We start from the raw sequence: 21,099 nt of genomic DNA, 5'->3' as shown, positions 1-21,099 counted from the left end.
AGAAATTATACAGATTTCATAAAAGCATTTGAAGCGTTAGGCTTCCGAAAATTCGTTAAAAAAAACAACATAGTTGTAACTTGTATTAATATTGTGAAAGTAAATATATCAACCCAATCGATTTTGAGGAAGGAGAAATAAAAATAATAATTTAGGGTGATATTAAAATAATAGCGTAATCGGTGATTATTTAAACAGATCGGTGACAACGTAACTTCTAAATGATAAAAACCTTAAGCGCCATCTTTTAACACACTCTCACTCGTGTTGCATATTATTTTGCCATGTTTTAGGTAAGTGCCGTGTTCCTACCTAGTTTACAGAAATGACTACAGATAACGCTTAACGTAAATCAACCGTACTGGTATTTTTTATAATAGTTTCGATATTTACCAATAGATAGTACGCTTAACAAATTTAATAATACTAATACCGTATTTTGAATTAGCGCCATCTACCGTATTTCTGTTAAACTAGTTTAGCTCTAAAGCTGTAAAATGAAACAAAGATGGCGACAGTGTGATAATGGTGTAAAATTAAATATGGTAAAAAATACTAAGTATTTAATAATCAATTATTTAACACAGTAGCTCAAACTCTATGTCTTTTTATTTATGCGAAACTGATTTCTGGCACCCGTGAAGCGGATTTTGACTCTGTATCTTTAGAAAAGATAATGGGTGTGTTTGGTATAATATAATATATATTAAAACTACCATATTATGGGTATCTGCTGCTCGAAGTTACCTACTACTACACTATACAATACATTTCCTTAAAAATAAAACCAACTACCAACCAATCATAATGCGGTAAATGTATACAAAAATGTGTCATTAAAGAAAAATGTATACATGTGTATTACTTTTATAATATTAATATTTATATCAATATCTGTTACCTTAAAAACTTATCTTTATGGTAAAGACCTTATAGGTAGTATCGATACACGGTGTCTACTCCGTGACAGATAGTTAATGATTGAAATTGATACAAATTAAATATCTTAATATATATTAGGATAAATAAAATACTTTGTTCACATTCATGTATTTCTTTATTTTTCACATTTCATATCGCACGTTCAACAATATTTCTAGCATACATTAAAAAACAATTTAGATAAAACTTATAATAATTCATAACAATCTAGTACGTATCTAAAAATGTATTGAAAACTCGTATTTTAATGGAAAATGTTACATCATATTTTCAATTCACTATTCAAGAGTTTAGGTCATTTCTGTTTGCGCCTAAAAGATATTTTTTAAAACTAACAACATAGGCGAAATTTTGCGTGAATCATACAGAAAACGTATTTACTATTAAAATTTGAATCTTCGTGTAACGTTCCTTAAGACGAATTCTGCTGAGCCGTATTCAAAGTGGCTGACTTATCTCTTATCCTAAATAAGTAATATAACCTCACGACCATACTTTAAAATGTATGCTAAGTAGACGATTGATTAAAGAAAGCTTATAAAGGAATATTTAGAGGGGATGGGTAGGCCATGCCCTTCTATCATAGTATGTTGTCCACTCCAGGGTGTTAGCTTTATTAGCAAACTAAATAAGACTCATTAAATTTGAAATGTATAGATCTTGAATTTTCGATAGCTTGACTCTGAATACGGCGGTTAGACTAAAATCGTCTTTTGAAATAATTGACTATAAAAATCACATATTTTTCCGTCCTGGATTTCATCTACGCGTATATATTTAATTTGAAATAACAAAAATATGTTTTAACTGGTTCTATGTTAGTATAAAATTGTGATGTTGGTTTGAAGCAAAAATTTTAGAAAAATCATAGTGTAAGACACAAATTTTGTACTCGTGTAACAATAATAACTAAATATACCTAAGTTACAGCTATATTGAACAATAGTTTGGTTTTAGTATGAAAATAAGAAATAAACTGGAGTAAAGAAGAATCACTTAAGTATGTACATAAATAAATTTTAATTTTTACTCTACAATCACAGCAAATGCCTGAGAGTCATAAACTTAAATGCTATTAAAAACCTCTTGAAATTCATTTTATCCTCTAGGTTTCTTTATGGCAGAAGCGAGATTATTAAAAAAATAATTTAACCTTCTAAATTTGTCCAATCATTCTTCAAAATAAATAATATTCTGTGGTGGAAATATCTACTTTATGTTACTGAATTTTAAAAGTAAAAGTTCATGCGCAAACTGTCCATTCGTAAATAATAGTTTAAAATTACTTTGTTTATTCGCAGAACTTAGCTCTCGCCTCTACCTTAAATAAAAACCATAAACCGAGCACAATTTGTTCACTACGACATAATCTTTGGCCTACAGATCTTTTCATTTGTCATTTTTTATTGCACATTCGCGCCATTTCTTAATATCTATCTAAAATTAAAACCTAAACTAACACTGAGAGACATGTCTTACATATAAAAAATAAGAATCGAAAAATTTAAGTACATTCAACAACATTCACGATATGGCAACTAAATTACGAAAATCCTTAATTTCAATAAAATATATAAATAATTTTGAATTAAGTTCTATAAATAAAAATGGAATGTCTTTATCAAAAACAAGTATATACATCTTTATGTGCCGTAGTCCATAACTTTATCTTAACATTACGTTAACAACGGTAATTATTGAAACCTTTAAAATTCTTTATCAAAAATTCGTAGCTCTGAAAAATCGCTATGACAAAAATGTGTACATCATCAGAAAAATACACTTAATCACTTAAAAAAATAATATGGACTTCAACAATTGGTTTGACAACCTTTAATTGACGGACCTAACATTTAACAATCTCTGTTCAAAATACAACCATTGTCACTGTACCAAACTTTACATTGAGCTAATATGAGCCTATCAAACATGCCTCATACTTAATTATCACCTCCTCTTTATCCTAATACTTTAAATCGTCTATCATTATTCCATTATAAACAACAAAGCTCTTGAACAATCCTCATTTCATAACCAAATCCATCTTTACACATTTCTTTATCCAGAACTTAAACTAATTTCTTCTCGAAGAATTGTACAAGAGCGTACATAACATCAAAACGATCTCTTCTTTCTCTGAGCATGAGTTTCTTAACCGAAATATTAATTTCACTTCGACTTAACTAAGAATTTGAGTAATTCATATCATGAACATCTAATTCCGACTTCACTTTAATGAAATTTGGATTATCAGTCCTGAAGTCAGGACCCTTGTGGCCGAATTGGTAGACGAGGCGTGCAGTGGGGACGGAAACCAGAACCGATTGCCGATAGTGGTATCTCATTGCCCTACTGAACTTCTCGAAGGTCATGTTCTCGTTCTGTTTCATCTGTCCCCAAAGTTTCGCGACTTCGTCTGGTTTCACGAATCTGCAATAAAGAAAATACAACGTTAGGTAATTCCCCTGGCAAGACTTAAGATATTATTATTACACTTATATTCATCCGTTTATTTTCTTATCAATAATTACTGTGATTCTAACTAGACAGCAATTATAATAATCAAAGTTAGTATAATTTTGCTTTCAGATACTTTTTTAATTCAAGGTTTTTAACTTGGCAAGGTCAAAATGATGAGACGCACGCGACAATTGATTGGTTATCAGAAATTAGAATACAATAAGACATAATGCTTTCAACATTGAAAAATGAAGGAAGCAAGTTGCAAAATAACTCTATTAAAAGACACTATGAGAAATCGAATAGTATTTTTATATCACGATCTTTATACTGATATCATTATTGAAACCAGACACATAAAATGGATTTTCCGTAAGTTTATTATTTAAATTATTACTTATCCCTTGGATTCAGAACGCACATAAAATTAATATTATCGACGATAGCTTTAAAATAGCAATAACCTATTTACAAAGATAAAATCATAAGCAAGTCAAGTTCGACTAGCATCCAATACGGCCTTGCATATAATTTGCAGCTCATTAAATGGATTCTCAGTCTGCATAAGGTATCTGATATATAATGGGTGTAGGTATAGAAACGAGTAATGATGCAAAATGTCCAGCTAATTGTGATCGGAGTCAAGGTCAACTTGTTGCAGTCATTATCAGCTTTGCTGGCAACGTGACGAAGCGCGAACGTGCAACTCAACATATAGATGCTACATTACCTAAGACAACTCTAATTGTTAACCAACATATACATTAAACATAGTATTGTTATACTCGATAATAACACTGTTTAAGTGTAAAATGAGAAGGCAAATGGATGGCATAGACAATGTATAATGTGTATCAAAAATTAAATAATTACTATTGACGTAATCGCCAAATAAAAAAATCAAAGACGACCCCTCTCTATACTATGTACTTATGTAATACTTCTACGGCCCCTATGCTGCCAGGTACACTGATATCAAACTTATAATGTATTTAGTATTTAATTAATTCATCCTTAGGTGAAGATAATAATAAATATAAAAAAATGGTAATAAAGGTTTAATATCATATTGACCTATTTTATATTATTTTGTGCAAATAGGTTATTGTTATACGAGAAACATTGTTTATCCACACTTCAACGCAAGCATGAACATCAGTTTAATTTACGCGCCAGTAAAGTGTTGACCTTGTCTCGGAGCAAATAAAAACCTCAGACAAGGATGAATTCAACTCAAATAAATACGATGTAATACAACGCTAAAGAATTTAATAATAACAATAAAGTTATAGAATTGATTTAAAAGGATTTCATTAATGTAACAGGTTTATCCAAAACAAGTATAAGTCTTACAAGGGCAAACATGAAAATCAATAAATTTTATAGCAAAACTAGATAACATTGATAAACTCATATCAAATTGTCGAAGCTAGAAGTACTAAATGCAATTGAGGTTATTGATGAGAAAACTCCGATTTAACATTGAAAAGGTATATGTAAAGTGTATAGTGGTTTGTTTATGGATCATAAAATCTGTTGCTCACCGCCAGTTTTGACATTGGATTCTTCTTGTTTACTTTATAATTACATTAATGAGGTTAGAAACTATTGTCTGTAGATACTTGTTTTTATGGAAATACTATATTTTTTCTTAGTTAAGTTTCAAAATATTACGTCATTTTAAATTACTATGGACATCGAAATCATAAAACAAATATTATTTTAAACACCACTGTATATTATTTCAGTTTTAATTTTCAATCGCTTCCGAGCTAAGTGGCTCGATTAGAGATATTAAGTCGAATTAGATTGTGATAAAGGTATTTTAATTAGTTCTGTGTTGGTGAGATTCTATAGTCTATTATGAGTCGTCTTGGACATACAGATTATAATTACTGTCATCGCTATTGACACTAGCTTATTTACTATTCAATGAGTGTATTTAATCTAGATTTCTTGGTAAGCCAGTGTTTCGATGTGTAATTTAAAATTATATTTTTGGTTCTGGGTTACAAAACAACAGATACGATTCAAGTACTTAGTACATCGCAGTAATCCATACTACCAATATTGTGGCGTTTGATACTAAAGTAAAAAGAAGAAAGCTATGTCAATAGTTGGAATCTTTTTAACACAAATCTTGGTTTAACGGTTTGGATATCTGCCACATGGACAGTGTACAGTAGGATGCGGGTCACGTTTTGTTCCTTGGCCCAGCTGATGGTACGATACATTGCAAGGCTGGACCTCAACCTCGCACGAGCGCGGTCAGCATCCAAATTTGTATGAGTCACAATTATGTGACAGTCCTTACAATCTTAATACGCTGTGATAATAAAAGTGTCTTGTGACTTATATATTATAGTCTACATATAAATAGACTATCCAACAGACTCATATAGAAGTCTATTGCTGAAAATAAAGCTTTATTACAGAAACACTATTACATACAGTTACTGTAATATGCTCTATCTTAGATATATGCATGTAAATAGGTGGAAGTATTCTGGAGGTCCTGGTCTGAACCTTTTAACTAATCAAGGATGATTTATGAATTCAATTACGTTGCCATTAGCGACTATTGATTATATTATATTTTAGTATAGAAATATATTACCATAAACAGTTGCATGCAAATAACGTCTTTGATTTTAATTTATGCTTGAACTTGAAAACATAATAAAATCTTTATAAGCAAATAATTTTCTTTTATGAAATCTCAATGTTTAAGACGTAACCTTGGCTAACTATTCTCCGTATTGCATTATTTACTTCTTACTCTGAAGTAGCGGGGCGATACCTTTAGTGAACGAACTGGCTTAAGCTTCGTAAAACTACTGCACGTGAGTATGTTTCGGCTTGGATCACTAGTATAGTGGTTTAAATATTCGATTATGATGTAACCAAAAAATTTGTTTTTATTTTCTATTGCCAATTAAAAAAAAATATGTGCAATTCACACATGGTAGAAGTAAAACCTTCAAAAACATTTTTTTTTTATTAATCATATATAAATTAATCATTTTCCATTATCTAAATGTGTGTGTTCTTTTAAAACAGTATATTTTAATGATAAATTTTAATTTATAAGTTTAATATAAATTTTTAATTTGGGAAAAACTAAAACATCGAAAGTTTGAAATTCGATCAAATGAAAAAGCGGCAGTAAAGAGAGGCTGTATAATGCCTGCTATCTCATTTTCTCCCACGTTAAATCATATGATGAATTGATGTTTCTGTCTCTCTTTACCGCTGCATCCGGTTTGAAATCACGACGATTCGAAAGAAGTTTATCTATCTCATTTTCTCCCACGTTAAATCATATGAATTAATGTTTCTATCTCTTTTTACTGTCGCTTTTTCGTTGCATCCGGTTTGAAATCACAACGATTCTAAAGAAGTTTCACTTCAAAAATATTTTATCAGTCTCAATAGATATTAGCCGGCATGGAGAACATTTATTAAAACACAGTCTCAAGAATATTCACAAATTATATAAATGTTTACCAAAGTTTTTATGATCTGTATTTTTTTACGTACATGGAAATACTTTAGGTCTTATATCCCACTACCGGGGTGTCGGTCTAGGACAATACGTTTAGGGCACGGTCTCACCTCGGCAAAACGTAGGTGACCTTATTATATCGTTATTTATCGTAAAAACAAATGATTGTGTTTTTTGGGTTTTACTGGGTTTTTAAGACCGCCCTTCTCTTTTTAATACGGTTTACTATACCTATACTAAGTACTAACCGTGTACTAAGTAGTATACGGTTTGCTTTGTTGCCCCATGAATCGGTAATGAACCACCTTATTGCTCTTCACACGTATGAAAACACTCGCTCATTTGTATTCCCGTCGTGTGCCCACGTGACAACATTGGTATAAACATGTTTTGCAATTTTTAGGGTTTCTTTCGCATACGATTTCTCATAGCGTTCAAAACCCGGATTTGAAGTTGATACCACAGGTCCAGGGTGGTGAGAATTAGGATGATAGAAGAAACGATTGCGCCCTTCGTTCGATTGTTATTGGGCAACAACTTCTACTACAACTACTCCAATAAGCACTGACATACGACTCGATGTTGAACGCGCTGTTTCTTCTTACGTCTATTGTTTTCTCACCCCTAAAGAATTTTGAAGCCCAAGGCTTATATTTTTGAAGAACTTTTTTCTTAAAGAAGAAATTTCTTTTGGAATGTCTTAATTTGCAAACCGTCCTCCTTAATATAACTTATCAACTACCGTAAGTAGTAAATTAAGCCCACGATTTTGGTAAAAATCTTTTCTGAAAATAATCAGGATATACCGAAATGCAGCCATACTGGTATTAACGGTTTAGTTTTTCCAAGGAAGTTTGTCAAGTAAAACTGTGCTCAAATCTTTCCGATCCATTTTGTCGGTCAAGGGATTGTAGCTGGTGATGCGTAATGAAAATACAAATTATTGACTTCTTTAAGTGACATTACTACAATGTAGTTGACAATTCTTGCTTTGAAGGTTAACGGCACAAATTTATTTCGCAAAATTCTTAGTCACCTTTGCGTCAATGAGATATATTTGAGGTTTTATTTTGACATTGTATTTGTTTTATCGTCCTACACTGCTCCCTAAATGGATAAATTTCTTGCTTCATAATTTAATATTACGTAGGTACGATCCTTTTTCGAATGATTCCAAGGATTACAGAATTATAGAGTCAAAATAAAGGTAAAAACTTATTGGGTTAGCTTCCAACTTCTTTGTAATATTGTCTTGTTTTTTTTTAATTTACTCGCATTCTATTTCTCATGATCCATTTCATGACTAAACGTGATTTACAAATTACTTATAAGCGCAAAATATTCATGGTTTCCTGACAACTTCCCTCTGACTTTCTTCATATAAGTTTGTTGAAATAAAATTGGATTTGACTTTAACGAATCTAAATATGCGTTATTTTGCTAATTAAGCGATCACAGATCATTTAAATTAAACCGTTTTGTAATATTCGCTAGTCGTCGGGTCCTATCGGCCGGTTCGGACCGCACAATGTCAAAGACAAACGTTATCTCTCATCTTGTGTAAGAATTTATTATCCATGATACATTACTCTCTTGGTCTTGGCTAAGTAATTACTTCTTTTAGTGAATTCTGCTACCATTTGGTCGCTACATTTATATACGAAATACTTTTTTGCGTTTTATAATAACACTAAATTGATTTCCCAATAATTTAAAACATAAACCGCGTCTTAAAAAGTACGAATTAAGCAAATTTATGTAAATTAGCTTTTTCACAACAATAAAACAGATAAACTTTGTTAAATTACATAATTTATAATCATAGTTATAAGCTAATAAACAATATCTTCAAGAAAAAATATATTATCATACTGAGTAAAAGTTACCTAAATCATCTCTAAATGTGTTTAATTTTGACTTGTCCTCGAAATGAATATTGCTTTATTATTTAAGCCAAGTGCTTTGCGAAGTCAGAAACAGGTCTTGCATACCAACTTATTAACATATATGAGTAACATACCTGCGGGGCAGCACCGGTTATTTTAAATATGTAAATAGTGCGCTAAATGTTGCTAGGGTTCATAGTGAATCCCCGTATTCTGGTTTAATACTATGATAAGTTCGCACTCAGGGTCACCAAAATTATTATCTAAAAATTAATAATATTGTCTGAAAGAAACTGATTTATGATATTTATGCTTGATGAATAATTAAAGATTGTTTTTGTAACGAACTTATTGAAATATATGTTTTAATACATTTCGATAACTTTTAAGTTAAGACCAGTAAATACTCCACAACTTACAAGCTACTTTCTACGTCACGAACACAAATGTGTTCCTGTGGTAGTAGGCTTGATCCGTGGATGTCCACCAATAGACTTTATGTCTATGCTTTTAACATGCTCGTACGGTGACGGAAAATAAAACCGGCATGCCATATAGAGTAAACGGCGTGTTGATACAAACCTGTCTTTAAAAAAAAAACACGTAACACATACAGAAATCTGTTACCCAGACTATGTTCTAGAGCCACTGGTATTTAAGATTCATAGACAGTACTAAAGTCCCTAAATCAACGTTAGTAAGGATCAGTCTTTGTTCTACGGTTTAGATATTACACTGTTTTTCTTACTTCCGCTTCTCGTAATCGTGGACATTGATTTAAATTGACCTTGAGTTCCACCAAGGGTTTAATTCATAATCTTTATCAGCTGCGTATCTACTTGTTATTGATAAGTAATTTGATCCATTTGGATTGATAGTGTTTTATCAATTGAATTCATGTAATAATTTGTCCCCTGCTTGTTAATATTTCATGGATGTTAATTAAATTACTATTAGTATTAATTATTTTTTTAATTAATTAATAAAGATTATTTTCTAAGGGATTTTACGAAGAATTTTGACGAGGGATCTTTTGATAATTAGTCTAGAAATAAGAAGTCATACATTTTAGCGAATATTCGACCATGTCATTAAATAATCTAATTTATCTACTAAACTGATTAGAGTAAATTTAATATCTAGTAAGGAAGTTAGGAGGAAGTTCGTTGCTATATTTCGTTTAAAAGATTATTACTTATGCTATATTTCATATTTATTATATTTATTAAAGTATTCGTTACATTGATTAGAAAATCTAGACTAAACAACGTTTATCTTCTTAACATGGTGGGCCGTGTCAAACATAGAGAATAGTCTAATTGTGTCAAATAATCGAATGTCAATATCTGATCGATTGCGCGCGAATAAATCACACGTACGTTTTTCTCACGTTTTCCTCATACCGTCCCGCTCGCACAGTATGACTGGTAACTAAAACGATTCGCGTAATTGCAACGTTATTTTTATTCTAAAGGTCGCGACTCACTATACGATAAAGCGATAGGTCAGCTGCTAAGGTAATTAAGAGATGTGTGAATAGTATATGGAGACGTGGCGTTCAAGAGTTTCAAGCGGTGTACATTTGGCTTATCTGATATTTTTCATAGCCAAGTTCAATGCTAAATTGCACCTTTAAGAATCATAAATTAACGCCACCGACCGGTTTTTATTCAGTCTGTGTAATTTAAAAAAAATATATTTCTCATTATCTCAACTTCACAATGCGCCCGCGTCGGTTTTTCTGCGCGGTGTGTGTTGTTTTTGGTCGTTGTTAGTTCAGTACATTACCACTTAACATGTAAACAAGGTAATACAAATATTCTTATTAATACCTAATAGAAACTCATGTAATGTTTTTAGTAAAATAATTCTCTTAAATCATTTACATGTTTCCCACTTTTATGAAATTATTACTTTCAATGTTATAGATAAAAAACTTATAATTTAAATAAATTAAAAATAAAACTATTTTATATAAGCTGTGGAAACAAATTTAGTACAAGAATTGTTTACGTGTAATGTCTATGACGTGAGTCTATGAAAACGTTAAGATATTTAATTCACGAAACATTCGTGATACACTTACGAGGATCTTTCAACTGCTTTAAAGAATTCGAAACGTCGTTAAATGTAATAAATTAAGCTTAAAAAAGTTGTAATTTAATAGAAAATATGAATTAAATTACGTTTTGGACAGTTATTATAGCTGCTAATTTGAAAACCAAATGCGTCAATGTTGCCATTTAAAAAATTATATAATTTTATTAGTCATTCCAATCGGTCCGATTTCTACACACATCGCGCGTCATTGCCTCGTTTATATGCGAATGTGTGTGGGAAATTGTACATGTGTGCGAATCGGCCAAGGGAAATCCCGCGTTGCAAATTGTTTTATCAGTCTATTTTCAGTTCTTTGAAGCGGTATGATCTGAATAGTTTCGCCACTTTTTCTATATTATATCAGCTATAATTCACATAAGACATTAATAATTGTTAGTTAATTTAAGTTTAAGTATACATAATATTATATAGGTATTTAGAAATGTGATGTTTAGGAGATTACAGGAAAATATTTCATTGATATTAATCGCTAGAGTCGAAATGTGACATGTTTCATGCATTATTTTTTTAAAGTAAATATATTGCGGTTTATCGCAGTCGTTGACATTACGTACGCCAAATTTTCGAAAAGAGAACAGAAAGGCGCAAGGAAGCACTTGGGCTAATTTTTGGTTAAAATAATCGTTTTTTGCTTGTCTGATGCTTAATGTTCTGTCATTCCCACAGAGCTATTGATCTCCTAATGGACGACATATAGCCATCGTAATCTATAAGAGGCCTGTAAAGAAATATTTATAACCGGAAAAATATATTATTATGTATATTGAAAATCTTTTGGCATGTAGCATAAAAATATTCAAATTATCTTATTAAATATTTTTATGACTTGGTTCGCAGATTGCTAAATCGTGGGATGATTGATAGTTTGTATCATAGATTATAAACTGATATGACACACCAGATGTAGCAATTAACTTAACATACAGATAAAATAAAAAATATAATTCGTAGAAATTCGCTATGCTAATTTGGTGATGTGGACTAAAACAATGATGAATACAAAATAATTATTTAAATAATTTTATTTAAAAAATATTTGCGGGAGGTTTAATATTAGACAAATTTATATTTTTTAACAGCCTTGCAGAGATCACTAGAGGCGATAAGTGTTATCCTATAATATAAGTATTATCATTTTACTGGTTTTGTAATGCAATGAAGAAATTTTGAATGAATATTATAAAAAATAGCTTGTCTAAGGTCTAAAATATCGAATTTTGCTTTTTTATTATTAAAATTCCAAACCGCGAAAGAATAACAGGTCTCCCTGTCCTTTGCGTTATGAGTATCTCCCACCAAGGTTCATGCCAAAACCGGCTTTATAATGCCAGCTCTACATTTTTTAATCTTATTCTGTCTACTACGTCACCTACACGTGTCGTATTTTTTGTAGAATTAAATAATCGTAATCATTTTTTGTTTACGTTTTTTTATTTACTTTTATTATTATTTATATGCGTATATCGATACTAAAATCATGAAGTTCTTAGGGATATTTGAACTTTATTTTTAACTAAACTAAACTGTTAATATGTTATATTATTGTATTTTAGTTTATGTAGCACAAGTATAAATCTGCGATCACCGTTACTAAATTTGGCAACACTTTCTAAAATTGACATTTAACATTTCTATTCAACAAAATTGATTCGTTTCAGAAATGTTAAAACAGGGAATTTATATAATACAATAAATTTATCAGAAACATTTCCTACATGTTATACCTTCTAATTAATTAAACTTAATTTAGTTTAATTGCAGGTTAACTTAATTATTTGCCTCAGCCAGAACAAAGGATTACTAAAAAAAAAATATATATAAAGAACATGGAATGTGCTGATACACCATTGCCACCTTTTATATGAATACGCCTTTAACCTCACATTGAAAATTCACTTTGATATGAGTGACTCATATCAAAAATTCAGCCACACAATACTGGAAGTGACGGTAACACTAGTGTGATATGAAAGCTTTATGTCAAATTATATTATATAAGCGTAATGTTTAACGTATATAATGCTTATATATCACTCTCCACTTCTGAAGTAAATTAAGCATACGTGAAAAACGTTGATTAAACCTTCGTTGATCAGTGTGCATACGACTTGACATTTCAGCGTGACCTTTTTATCAAATGATATGATAACGAAGTGACATACTGATAAATTGTATAATAGTACGGTATTTAGGAAATTAAAATATACCTGATTAAATTGCTTTTCTTTAGAAATCTATATATAATAAAACGTTGAAATAATATAAATTATAACGAACTATGATAACAAAGTTAATAAATAATAAGCATAGTTAGACATCAAGGTACTTTTAATAATGTTATTGCTATTCAAAATTTAACTGTTCGCAATATATCCAGCCATACAATGCAAAATACGAAAGTAATACAAACGTATAGTTTCTTAAAATATTCTCGTATAAAACAAAGAAAACGCCAAGGCGATTCGAGCCAGCCTCTACCCGGAAGGGGGTTCTACTAATCAATATAATAGAGCCACTATGAGAAAAAAATTTGCTACACATACATACAAAAATGTATATTTACGCATCCATTAACTTCGAATGATTAGAGACTGTATAACTATGGGGTATGGTACAAAATCGAATGACAAGTAGGGCACAAGGCTGCCCTAGTTATAAATAGATTTTCACGAAAAAGAAATGTTACAGGGACTTTGGTGCAAGCTCCTTCATAGAGTAGGTTTAACTAGAGACGAATATAATTTAATTATTCATTTTAATAACTCACGACTAAATCAGAAATTCTACGTATTCTATGAATTAACTGAGTTTAAAAAAGTACCAATCTAAAAATGGAGGGTTAGCCGACACGGTGTTTTGCCAATGTTACCATGCAAAAACTAAATGTATTTCATAAACTATTCAATAATTATCAATATGTGGTACTTATTATAAACAGTTAAACATTATTTAATTTTTAAATATTGGACGTCGAAATAATCATTAATAATGTGGTTTTATAACCATAAATTCCTTTATAGTTTACGTCATGGATAATCATACTAATTGGTATTATTCGGTCACGTAAACAAGGACAAAATTATTAATATTATAATATTACGCTTCAACAGGAATATTAAGGATAGAACAAACAGAAGTAAAACTGAGGTTCTATTGTGTCTTCGATTTACGTCCGTGTGTTATTAACAAACCACGAATTCGCTACAAATTATCGATGAAAGTAACACAAAAGCGTAGCTTATAGAAAAATCTCAAGTCTCAATTCATACAGCACCTACTACGGCACTCTTACAATTAATGATGTCTCTTTCTGTCAAATTGTATTTACCTTGTAATGAAAGGAGACAGATGAGTAACAGAAAACTGTACTCCAAATGTACTTCGGTCTTTTTATCGATATGAATAAGTTTTATTTAATTATGGTGTTTTCTTATCTATGTAATTATACCAGGCAAATATTTTGTTGAATCATTTCTCGATATAAATAAATAAATATTGTCAGGTTGACATCAAATCTATGATAATTTCGATTTCCTTAATTCCAATAGTCATTATTAAATATTTAGACAAGGCACAAACAATACTTTTTAAATGTAGTTTTTATTAAAGAATTATTAATTAAATTTGTATAAAACTTATAGCATTATAAATATTTAACGTGTACTGCTATTTTGACGACTTACATTGAGAACACGGGCATTTAAAAAGTCTCTGTGTACAAATTAGTCTTTATCTAATTTCTCTGGACCACACTCTCACAGACGCAATTAAGGCTCGCGTACACGAGCTGTCGGGGTGCCTCACCCCCTACCGCCCCCTGAGGGAGAAAAATGCGAAAGAAAAACGCGAAAAGCGGAAGCGGCGACACGTGACTGGATGCTGCCCGGGGTTTCCATGGCAACGGCTCCCTAATTTTATTTTTATCCACACTTTTGTTATATTGAAGTGGATCTTAGCAAAATTAACAATATTTATCTTAATACAATTTATATACGTTTCAGTTCAAAATACAGGAAGCATTATGTAGTTTTGTAAATTTTAAGCAAATAAATTTGCCTAGATAGTAACACAAATAGGAACTTACGATCGTTATTAGGTAATTCAAAAACTGTTCATCACCGAAAACTCTCGTATGTATGGAACAATAAAATAAACAATAATTTAATAAAAAAAATACATTTTTATTAAAACAATTATGTACGTTTCTTAGGGTAAATAAACTTTTTACTTCATACAACATTTTTATTCTCAATATTATTTAGATACGCGTGTTCCTAAATTATACTATGATTTTTATTTAAGAAAGTAAAAATTCGCAACAACATATTGTAATAAGTACACGAAGTAAATAGAGTAATTTCATTACATTCATATAAATTAATAAATATAAGCTGTTTATAGGACAAATTACTCCAGTGGCCCTTGGTATTATATCCCGTAACCAAAGGGCCATGAGAACAATTCAATTTTAATACAATTATTCTAGTGATCAATTTGCCTTTCATGGCAGTCGTTTTCTTCTTCTTACATTTTCCTTTAACGAACAAAATATAAGCATTTAATACGTTAAACTTTACGACGTATAAACATTTCTTTCGTTCTTTCTTTCAAAATCGAATGTTCATAGCCAGGCTTAAAATATACACAACTCTGTATATAACGCATATAAAACTATTCTTTAGAAATATCCACATGAAACTTTGTTAGAGTTTACCGGCATTTAATACCTGTAAATGACCTTGAGAGCTTTATGTGAATTGATGAACAAGAATAATAATAAAAAAATTCTAAATCAATAAAAATACAACGTAAATGATTAACACGTGTAACTAAGAGGTATATTTCTGAGACCCCACGTGTACAGAACCGCGCCGGAAGTGGAAATCGTCCTTGAGGCTGCGTGGCAACGAGAAAAAAAATCTATACTAACACGGGGTGGCCTAGTTGAGCGATACTAGTCCGGGAAAATGATTTCACCGCTCTATTCGTATTGTCTAATGCTTAATTTGACATTTCTTTAGTTAAATAAATTAATAAATCAGTGGCGCTACAACCTCTTTAAGTTTTGGCTTCAGATTTCTGAATCTGTTTTATGATCATTTTTAAATCTAATAGGCAAGTAGGTGATCAGCCTCCAGTGCCTGACACACGTCGTCGACTTTTTTGGGTCTAAGACATGTCGGTTTCCTCAAGATGTTTTCCTTTACCGTTCGAGCAAATATTAAATGCGCACATAGAAAGAAAGTCCATTAGTGCGCAGCTGGGATCGAACCTACGACCTCACGTATGAGAGTCGCACGCTGAAGCCACTAGGCCAACTCTCATTTCTTTAGTTAATAATATATATGTAATATAATAACTAAATTTAAAATGTACTAACTCAAAAATTATTAAAGCTTTGGCAAGGTTAAAAATAAAAATAAAAAATAAAATACAATAACATAAGATCATCTAGGTATCACTTATTCCACGTCAATCAATTCGAACCTAAATATACTGGCAGCGTTCCCCCTTTTAATAGCTAGACTTATTCTTTGCCCGAGGTAGCTGCCAGCTCTTCGGTCTTCTGTGATATCGACTACCCTTTTTTTTATTTCCCTAAAAAGCCTTATAGCGCTGTGACCCCACGGACCAAGTGTCTCGACACCGAATGGGACAAAATCATATTCGGAGCCTAGACCCCTGTATTTACAGGCTTTAGCTTTTTCAGCCGCATCACAAGCCGCACAAGCTCTGTTTTTGATGGGCCGGCCCCTTCCATGGAAGAATCTTAATATTAATATTTAGTTAATTGTCAATTCAAAAATTTAACCCTAGGAGATTACTCTCTCTTTAACTGTGGATTATAAAGTAACTAAGGCGTCTTTTAATTGTTAGACTCGTTACTAGTCATACACACAATATTAGGTCAGCGACCTCAGATTGATTAATTATATAAAAACCCACACAATTAGCCATATAAAACTAAGCATACAAATGTCATATTAATTATTATAATGTCATAGCAATAGGAACAGTTAAGATATTTATAATTGTTGCCAAAACTTATGGTCTCAATAGTGACCAAACTTAGTAATTTGGTGAACTGGCAGCATTTCTGCCATTTTTTATTTGTTTTAATATTCTACTAATATTTTTTTATAATTATTAATAAAACGTAGGTTATATAATTGTAAATACTGTGTATTTGCGTATTGGAAATAAACATAAATTTTAAGTATTAAATGCGTTAGGTTTGAAGAAATGTATTCTAATTAAAAACAAAAAAATACTTGTTGCAGGCAGTTATTGCATTAGAGTTCATCTACCTAAAATTTTCGCAGACGGATTCAACACTGATCCATTGCCACAATTTCCCATATCGAAAGAGGCAAACTGTTGTAGAGTCACCCCGAAAAAGGGTTATATTTTTGCAACTGTATTCAGTTCTGATTTTAGGTAGATATTATTAGTGTTATGCCGGCTACGTGTGGGATTGAAGATAAATTTAATGCTCGTGTTATGTGGATTTCGTTTAACTAAAATGCATTGTGTACAGCTACTGAAAGTTTATTAATTTCGTATTAATATATAGCTTATTTGTGGAAGTTGAAGTAGGATAGAAATACGAGTGTGAATTAATGTAATTTGTCGTTGTTTAAATTTAGTAGTTGTAGTACTATTCCATACGTATATACACTTATAGTTAATACAGTAAATATGATAAATGTGATTTAACTAAGGAATTGTATATTGTTATTGGAACTGTTTTAGACATCAATGGTAGTAACTTATATTTACTTAGAAGTAACTTAACGAAGTACATCAGCAAGAGGAGATAATTATATTAAATAGTGGTTGCCTGGAAGAAATCGCTCGAAAGCGTTAAGGCCGCCAGTTGCCCTCCTTTTCATTTAATTATGTTCATTTTTATATTGAAATGCAATGAAGTGTTATTTAATAATTTTGACTCGATCGTCGATAGGTATATTAAAGCTCTGACTGCTCCACACCCTTTATTGAGAATAATAGACTATAGAGTAAAGGATATACTAAGTATTCTTAATTACACGAGATAACACACTTTCAAATTCTATTTGTCATTTTTTATTAGCTATAGATGACTAGATGATGTTACTAATTAAAATGCATAATAAAATTCTCAGAATAATAAATTCTTTGAACCGGTTTTTGCACGTCTTGTGTTTATAGAATAAAAAAATTGCGTAATTTATGTAAAAATGCATATGAATTATTTAGTACATAAATTATTTTCACGAATCCACCCAGTTTGGGGCGTGTCTTGTGTATTCAATATGTATATAAAAAAAATATTTTTATAACCTTTCTTATCATCGCTTTAATGTAGTGTTTTATCGTAAAAAGTGATTTGCAAGTAGAACAAAAACAAAACAGCTGGAGATTTATACAAAGTATGAATAATTATAAAGTAGTATATACAATAAACAGTATTTACTTCCATTACAAAAAAAGTGGTCCTAGCTAGAGGTCATAATGGCCAATCCCAAAAATCATAATGATTGTTTTTAAATTTTACCAAGCAATTTTAGTCTCTATTATGTGAATATGTAAAATATGAATACGAGTTTAGCAAGGACAAGGTTAAGGTTATTAAAAACGTGGGTATGAGAATTGTAATGGTGCAAAAAAACTACATCGAATTATTATAAGAGGTTTTATAAATTAGCTTCAAAGCATCTCGCTAAAAAGCTTTACAAATACATATATAAAGGCTAGGTTTCGGGGTAATCACATATGGAAGAATCGGTTCATTCACTGATGATATTTAGAAACATTTTAATACTGAATAACAAATGTTCTATAGTAACAACTCGGTAATGTAAACAAACGTAGTTTTACCAGAAGTTTACAGGATTATATTTTTTTATCATATGTTAATAATATAAATATGCCAGTAAATATATGTAGGAATTTTCAAGCACGCGCATTCTTGAATAACCTATATATTAATTATCTCGGATAAATTGTGGTTTCTCATAACTCATCATCATTTAAAGCAATTAAATATGTTTACCTAATAACAATGTTTTGTTTACTCTTTGATAAGAGAATTCCAAAATAACGCTGACACTATTCCAATATGAAACAGTTATAATTGCATTGTTTAAATTAAATTAGCAATCGAGTATGCTAAACCACGTGCTTTAAAATACAATGGCTACTTAGCTTAATAGTTTACAATAATTACCAATTGTTTTAAGATATTAGACAAGATATTAGAAGCGCAATAATGAAACAAAGAAAATTTTACGATAAAAAATAACATAAACGTTACAGTAATGTAATCAAACGGCTTACCTGAACTTTCCTTGCGAGTAATCCTCCCACTTTATAATGGACGGGCAGTATCTCTCATCGAACAACAAATTTCTGAGGAACTCCGGCACGGAAACGCTTCTCGGTCTCTTGACGCCCTTTTTGCCACTTCCTTTTGGCCTACCCGGAGGCCGCTTTACTAATTTCGACCGCCTCTCATCTTCACTGCCATCACTACCATATGCACCTTCAGGAGACGCGGCGGCCGAAGAACCAAACAAATCTTCCGCATCGTCGCTAGAGTCCGCCGGTTGTAATAAACTGCTATCGTTAGGTTTGTAATCTGAACATAGTTTATTTTTGTGATAATCCAAATCTAACATTGTCTGTTCCTGACTTTGATACGGGTCAGCGTATTTAAACACCGTAGACTGACGTAAAATTTCATCATTTAGACGACTTTGCAGCTTTTCATATACCACATCAGCTATTCTGCTCGACATGATTGGATCTATGCTGGAATGCAACATTCTGTTAAGGATATCTTCCCTTCCCATACCCCTGATTTGGATTCCGGGAATTTTGAGGTTATAGAACGGTACATCGTATTCACTAAAACCACTAGCAATCACGCAATCAAAGATCCAAGACACGGTGTCGTCTGCTGTCCAGTCGAAGACGCTCTTGTATCTCCAATCTTCTGGGCGGTATGAATCTCTGAGGTTGACGAGGTTGTGATAGACATTAGTCGCAGTATCGACCTCAGGTTCAGCGAGGACGTCGTAAGTGTTGTAATAGTTCCCGTAGGTACAGGTTCCTTTTTTGAAGACTTGAAAGTCGTCAAGGCGCGCGGGCGCCGGCGACGGAGGCATATAATACTCGCACATGTTTTGATCGTAGGGGCGCGCGTAATCAATCATGGCAACAACCGCCGTTGCCGGAGTTTCGCGACAGAATGGCGAGCGGGAGTGCGGCTCGCGTTATTCATACAGCGACTGCTCCTCAGTTTTGTTTACATGCGCTACTCGCGGCCTGCGCTGTGCGTACGCTAGGCCGCGAGATTTCCTTGTAGTAGACTTGTTTTTGTTTACGAATCGAAACTAGACAATTTCGGTGTAGCATCAATGAATAATGATTAGAACATGGCTGATAATATTGTCTCGAGGTATGAATCGGAAACAAATACGCCTGTATGATAATATTATGATCTTAAGTTTATCCAGAGTTGCGGCATTTTTAAAATGAAATTAAAAATTAATTCTTTTGAGATAATATAAGCATCGGTCATTAATGTTTTATTTTATTCAAATACTATTTAGTATTTATATCCAAAGGTCAACTTTGCTATACATACAAGATTATACAATATGTAAGGTAAAATCTTATAAAGATTTCAAAATTGATTTATAAATTGTTTTTTATTTTGTTATACCTGTTTTATACGTCATAGATGCTAAACACCCATTTTAATTTATTATTTGCTAAATAAACTCATAGAAATGTTTAATGCAAAATTACTCAATTATGGCTAAATTACTGAACAAATAATATCAATATACTTAAAATAGGCATATTTTGCCCAGATATTTGATTGCAGAACCATAATTACTACTCATACTTGTCACTCTATCTCCACCTATATACAGGTTTAGTGAAACGAATCTCTCGAAATCACTACGCTAATTAATAGGCGCCAGACTTCTAGAAAGTCATTTAATTACACAGGAATTTATATTACTAGTTTCTGAATTTTATAAGCTATAAAAGGCAATGCACCTGATCCAACCGCTGATGGTCTTAAAAAATTGAAATGCTCTTCTGTATTACACACTATAAAAAAATTGTGGAGACCATCACCCCAATAGGGTGTCATATACCATTACAGAAAGAAACAATAAAGCTTGTCTA

At 31.5% G+C, this 21,099-nt stretch overlaps 1 protein-coding gene across 1 annotated transcript; it reads right to left on the bottom strand.

The window, feature by feature from the left end:
- Positions 1 to 1,040: 1,040 nt before the first annotated feature.
- On the bottom strand, positions 1,041 to 20,250 carry LOC110997964 (ETS-related transcription factor Elf-3). Its single transcript, XM_022266366.2, has 2 exons — positions 19,234 to 20,250; positions 1,041 to 3,372 (listed from the first exon to the last, which is right to left on the bottom strand). The coding sequence occupies exons 1-2, from the start codon at positions 20,109 to 20,111 to the stop codon at positions 3,126 to 3,128; spliced, it is 1,125 nt and encodes a 374-aa protein (XP_022122058.1). The 5' UTR covers positions 20,112 to 20,250; the 3' UTR covers positions 1,041 to 3,125.
- Between the last annotated feature and the right edge of the window lie 849 nt (positions 20,251 to 21,099).

Source organism: Pieris rapae, chromosome 8 (assembly GCF_905147795.1).
Source record: "Pieris rapae chromosome 8, ilPieRapa1.1, whole genome shotgun sequence".
NCBI classification, from domain to species: Eukaryota; Metazoa; Arthropoda; class Insecta; order Lepidoptera; family Pieridae; genus Pieris; species Pieris rapae.
This window is presented reverse-complemented; position numbering and strand designations above follow the sequence as displayed.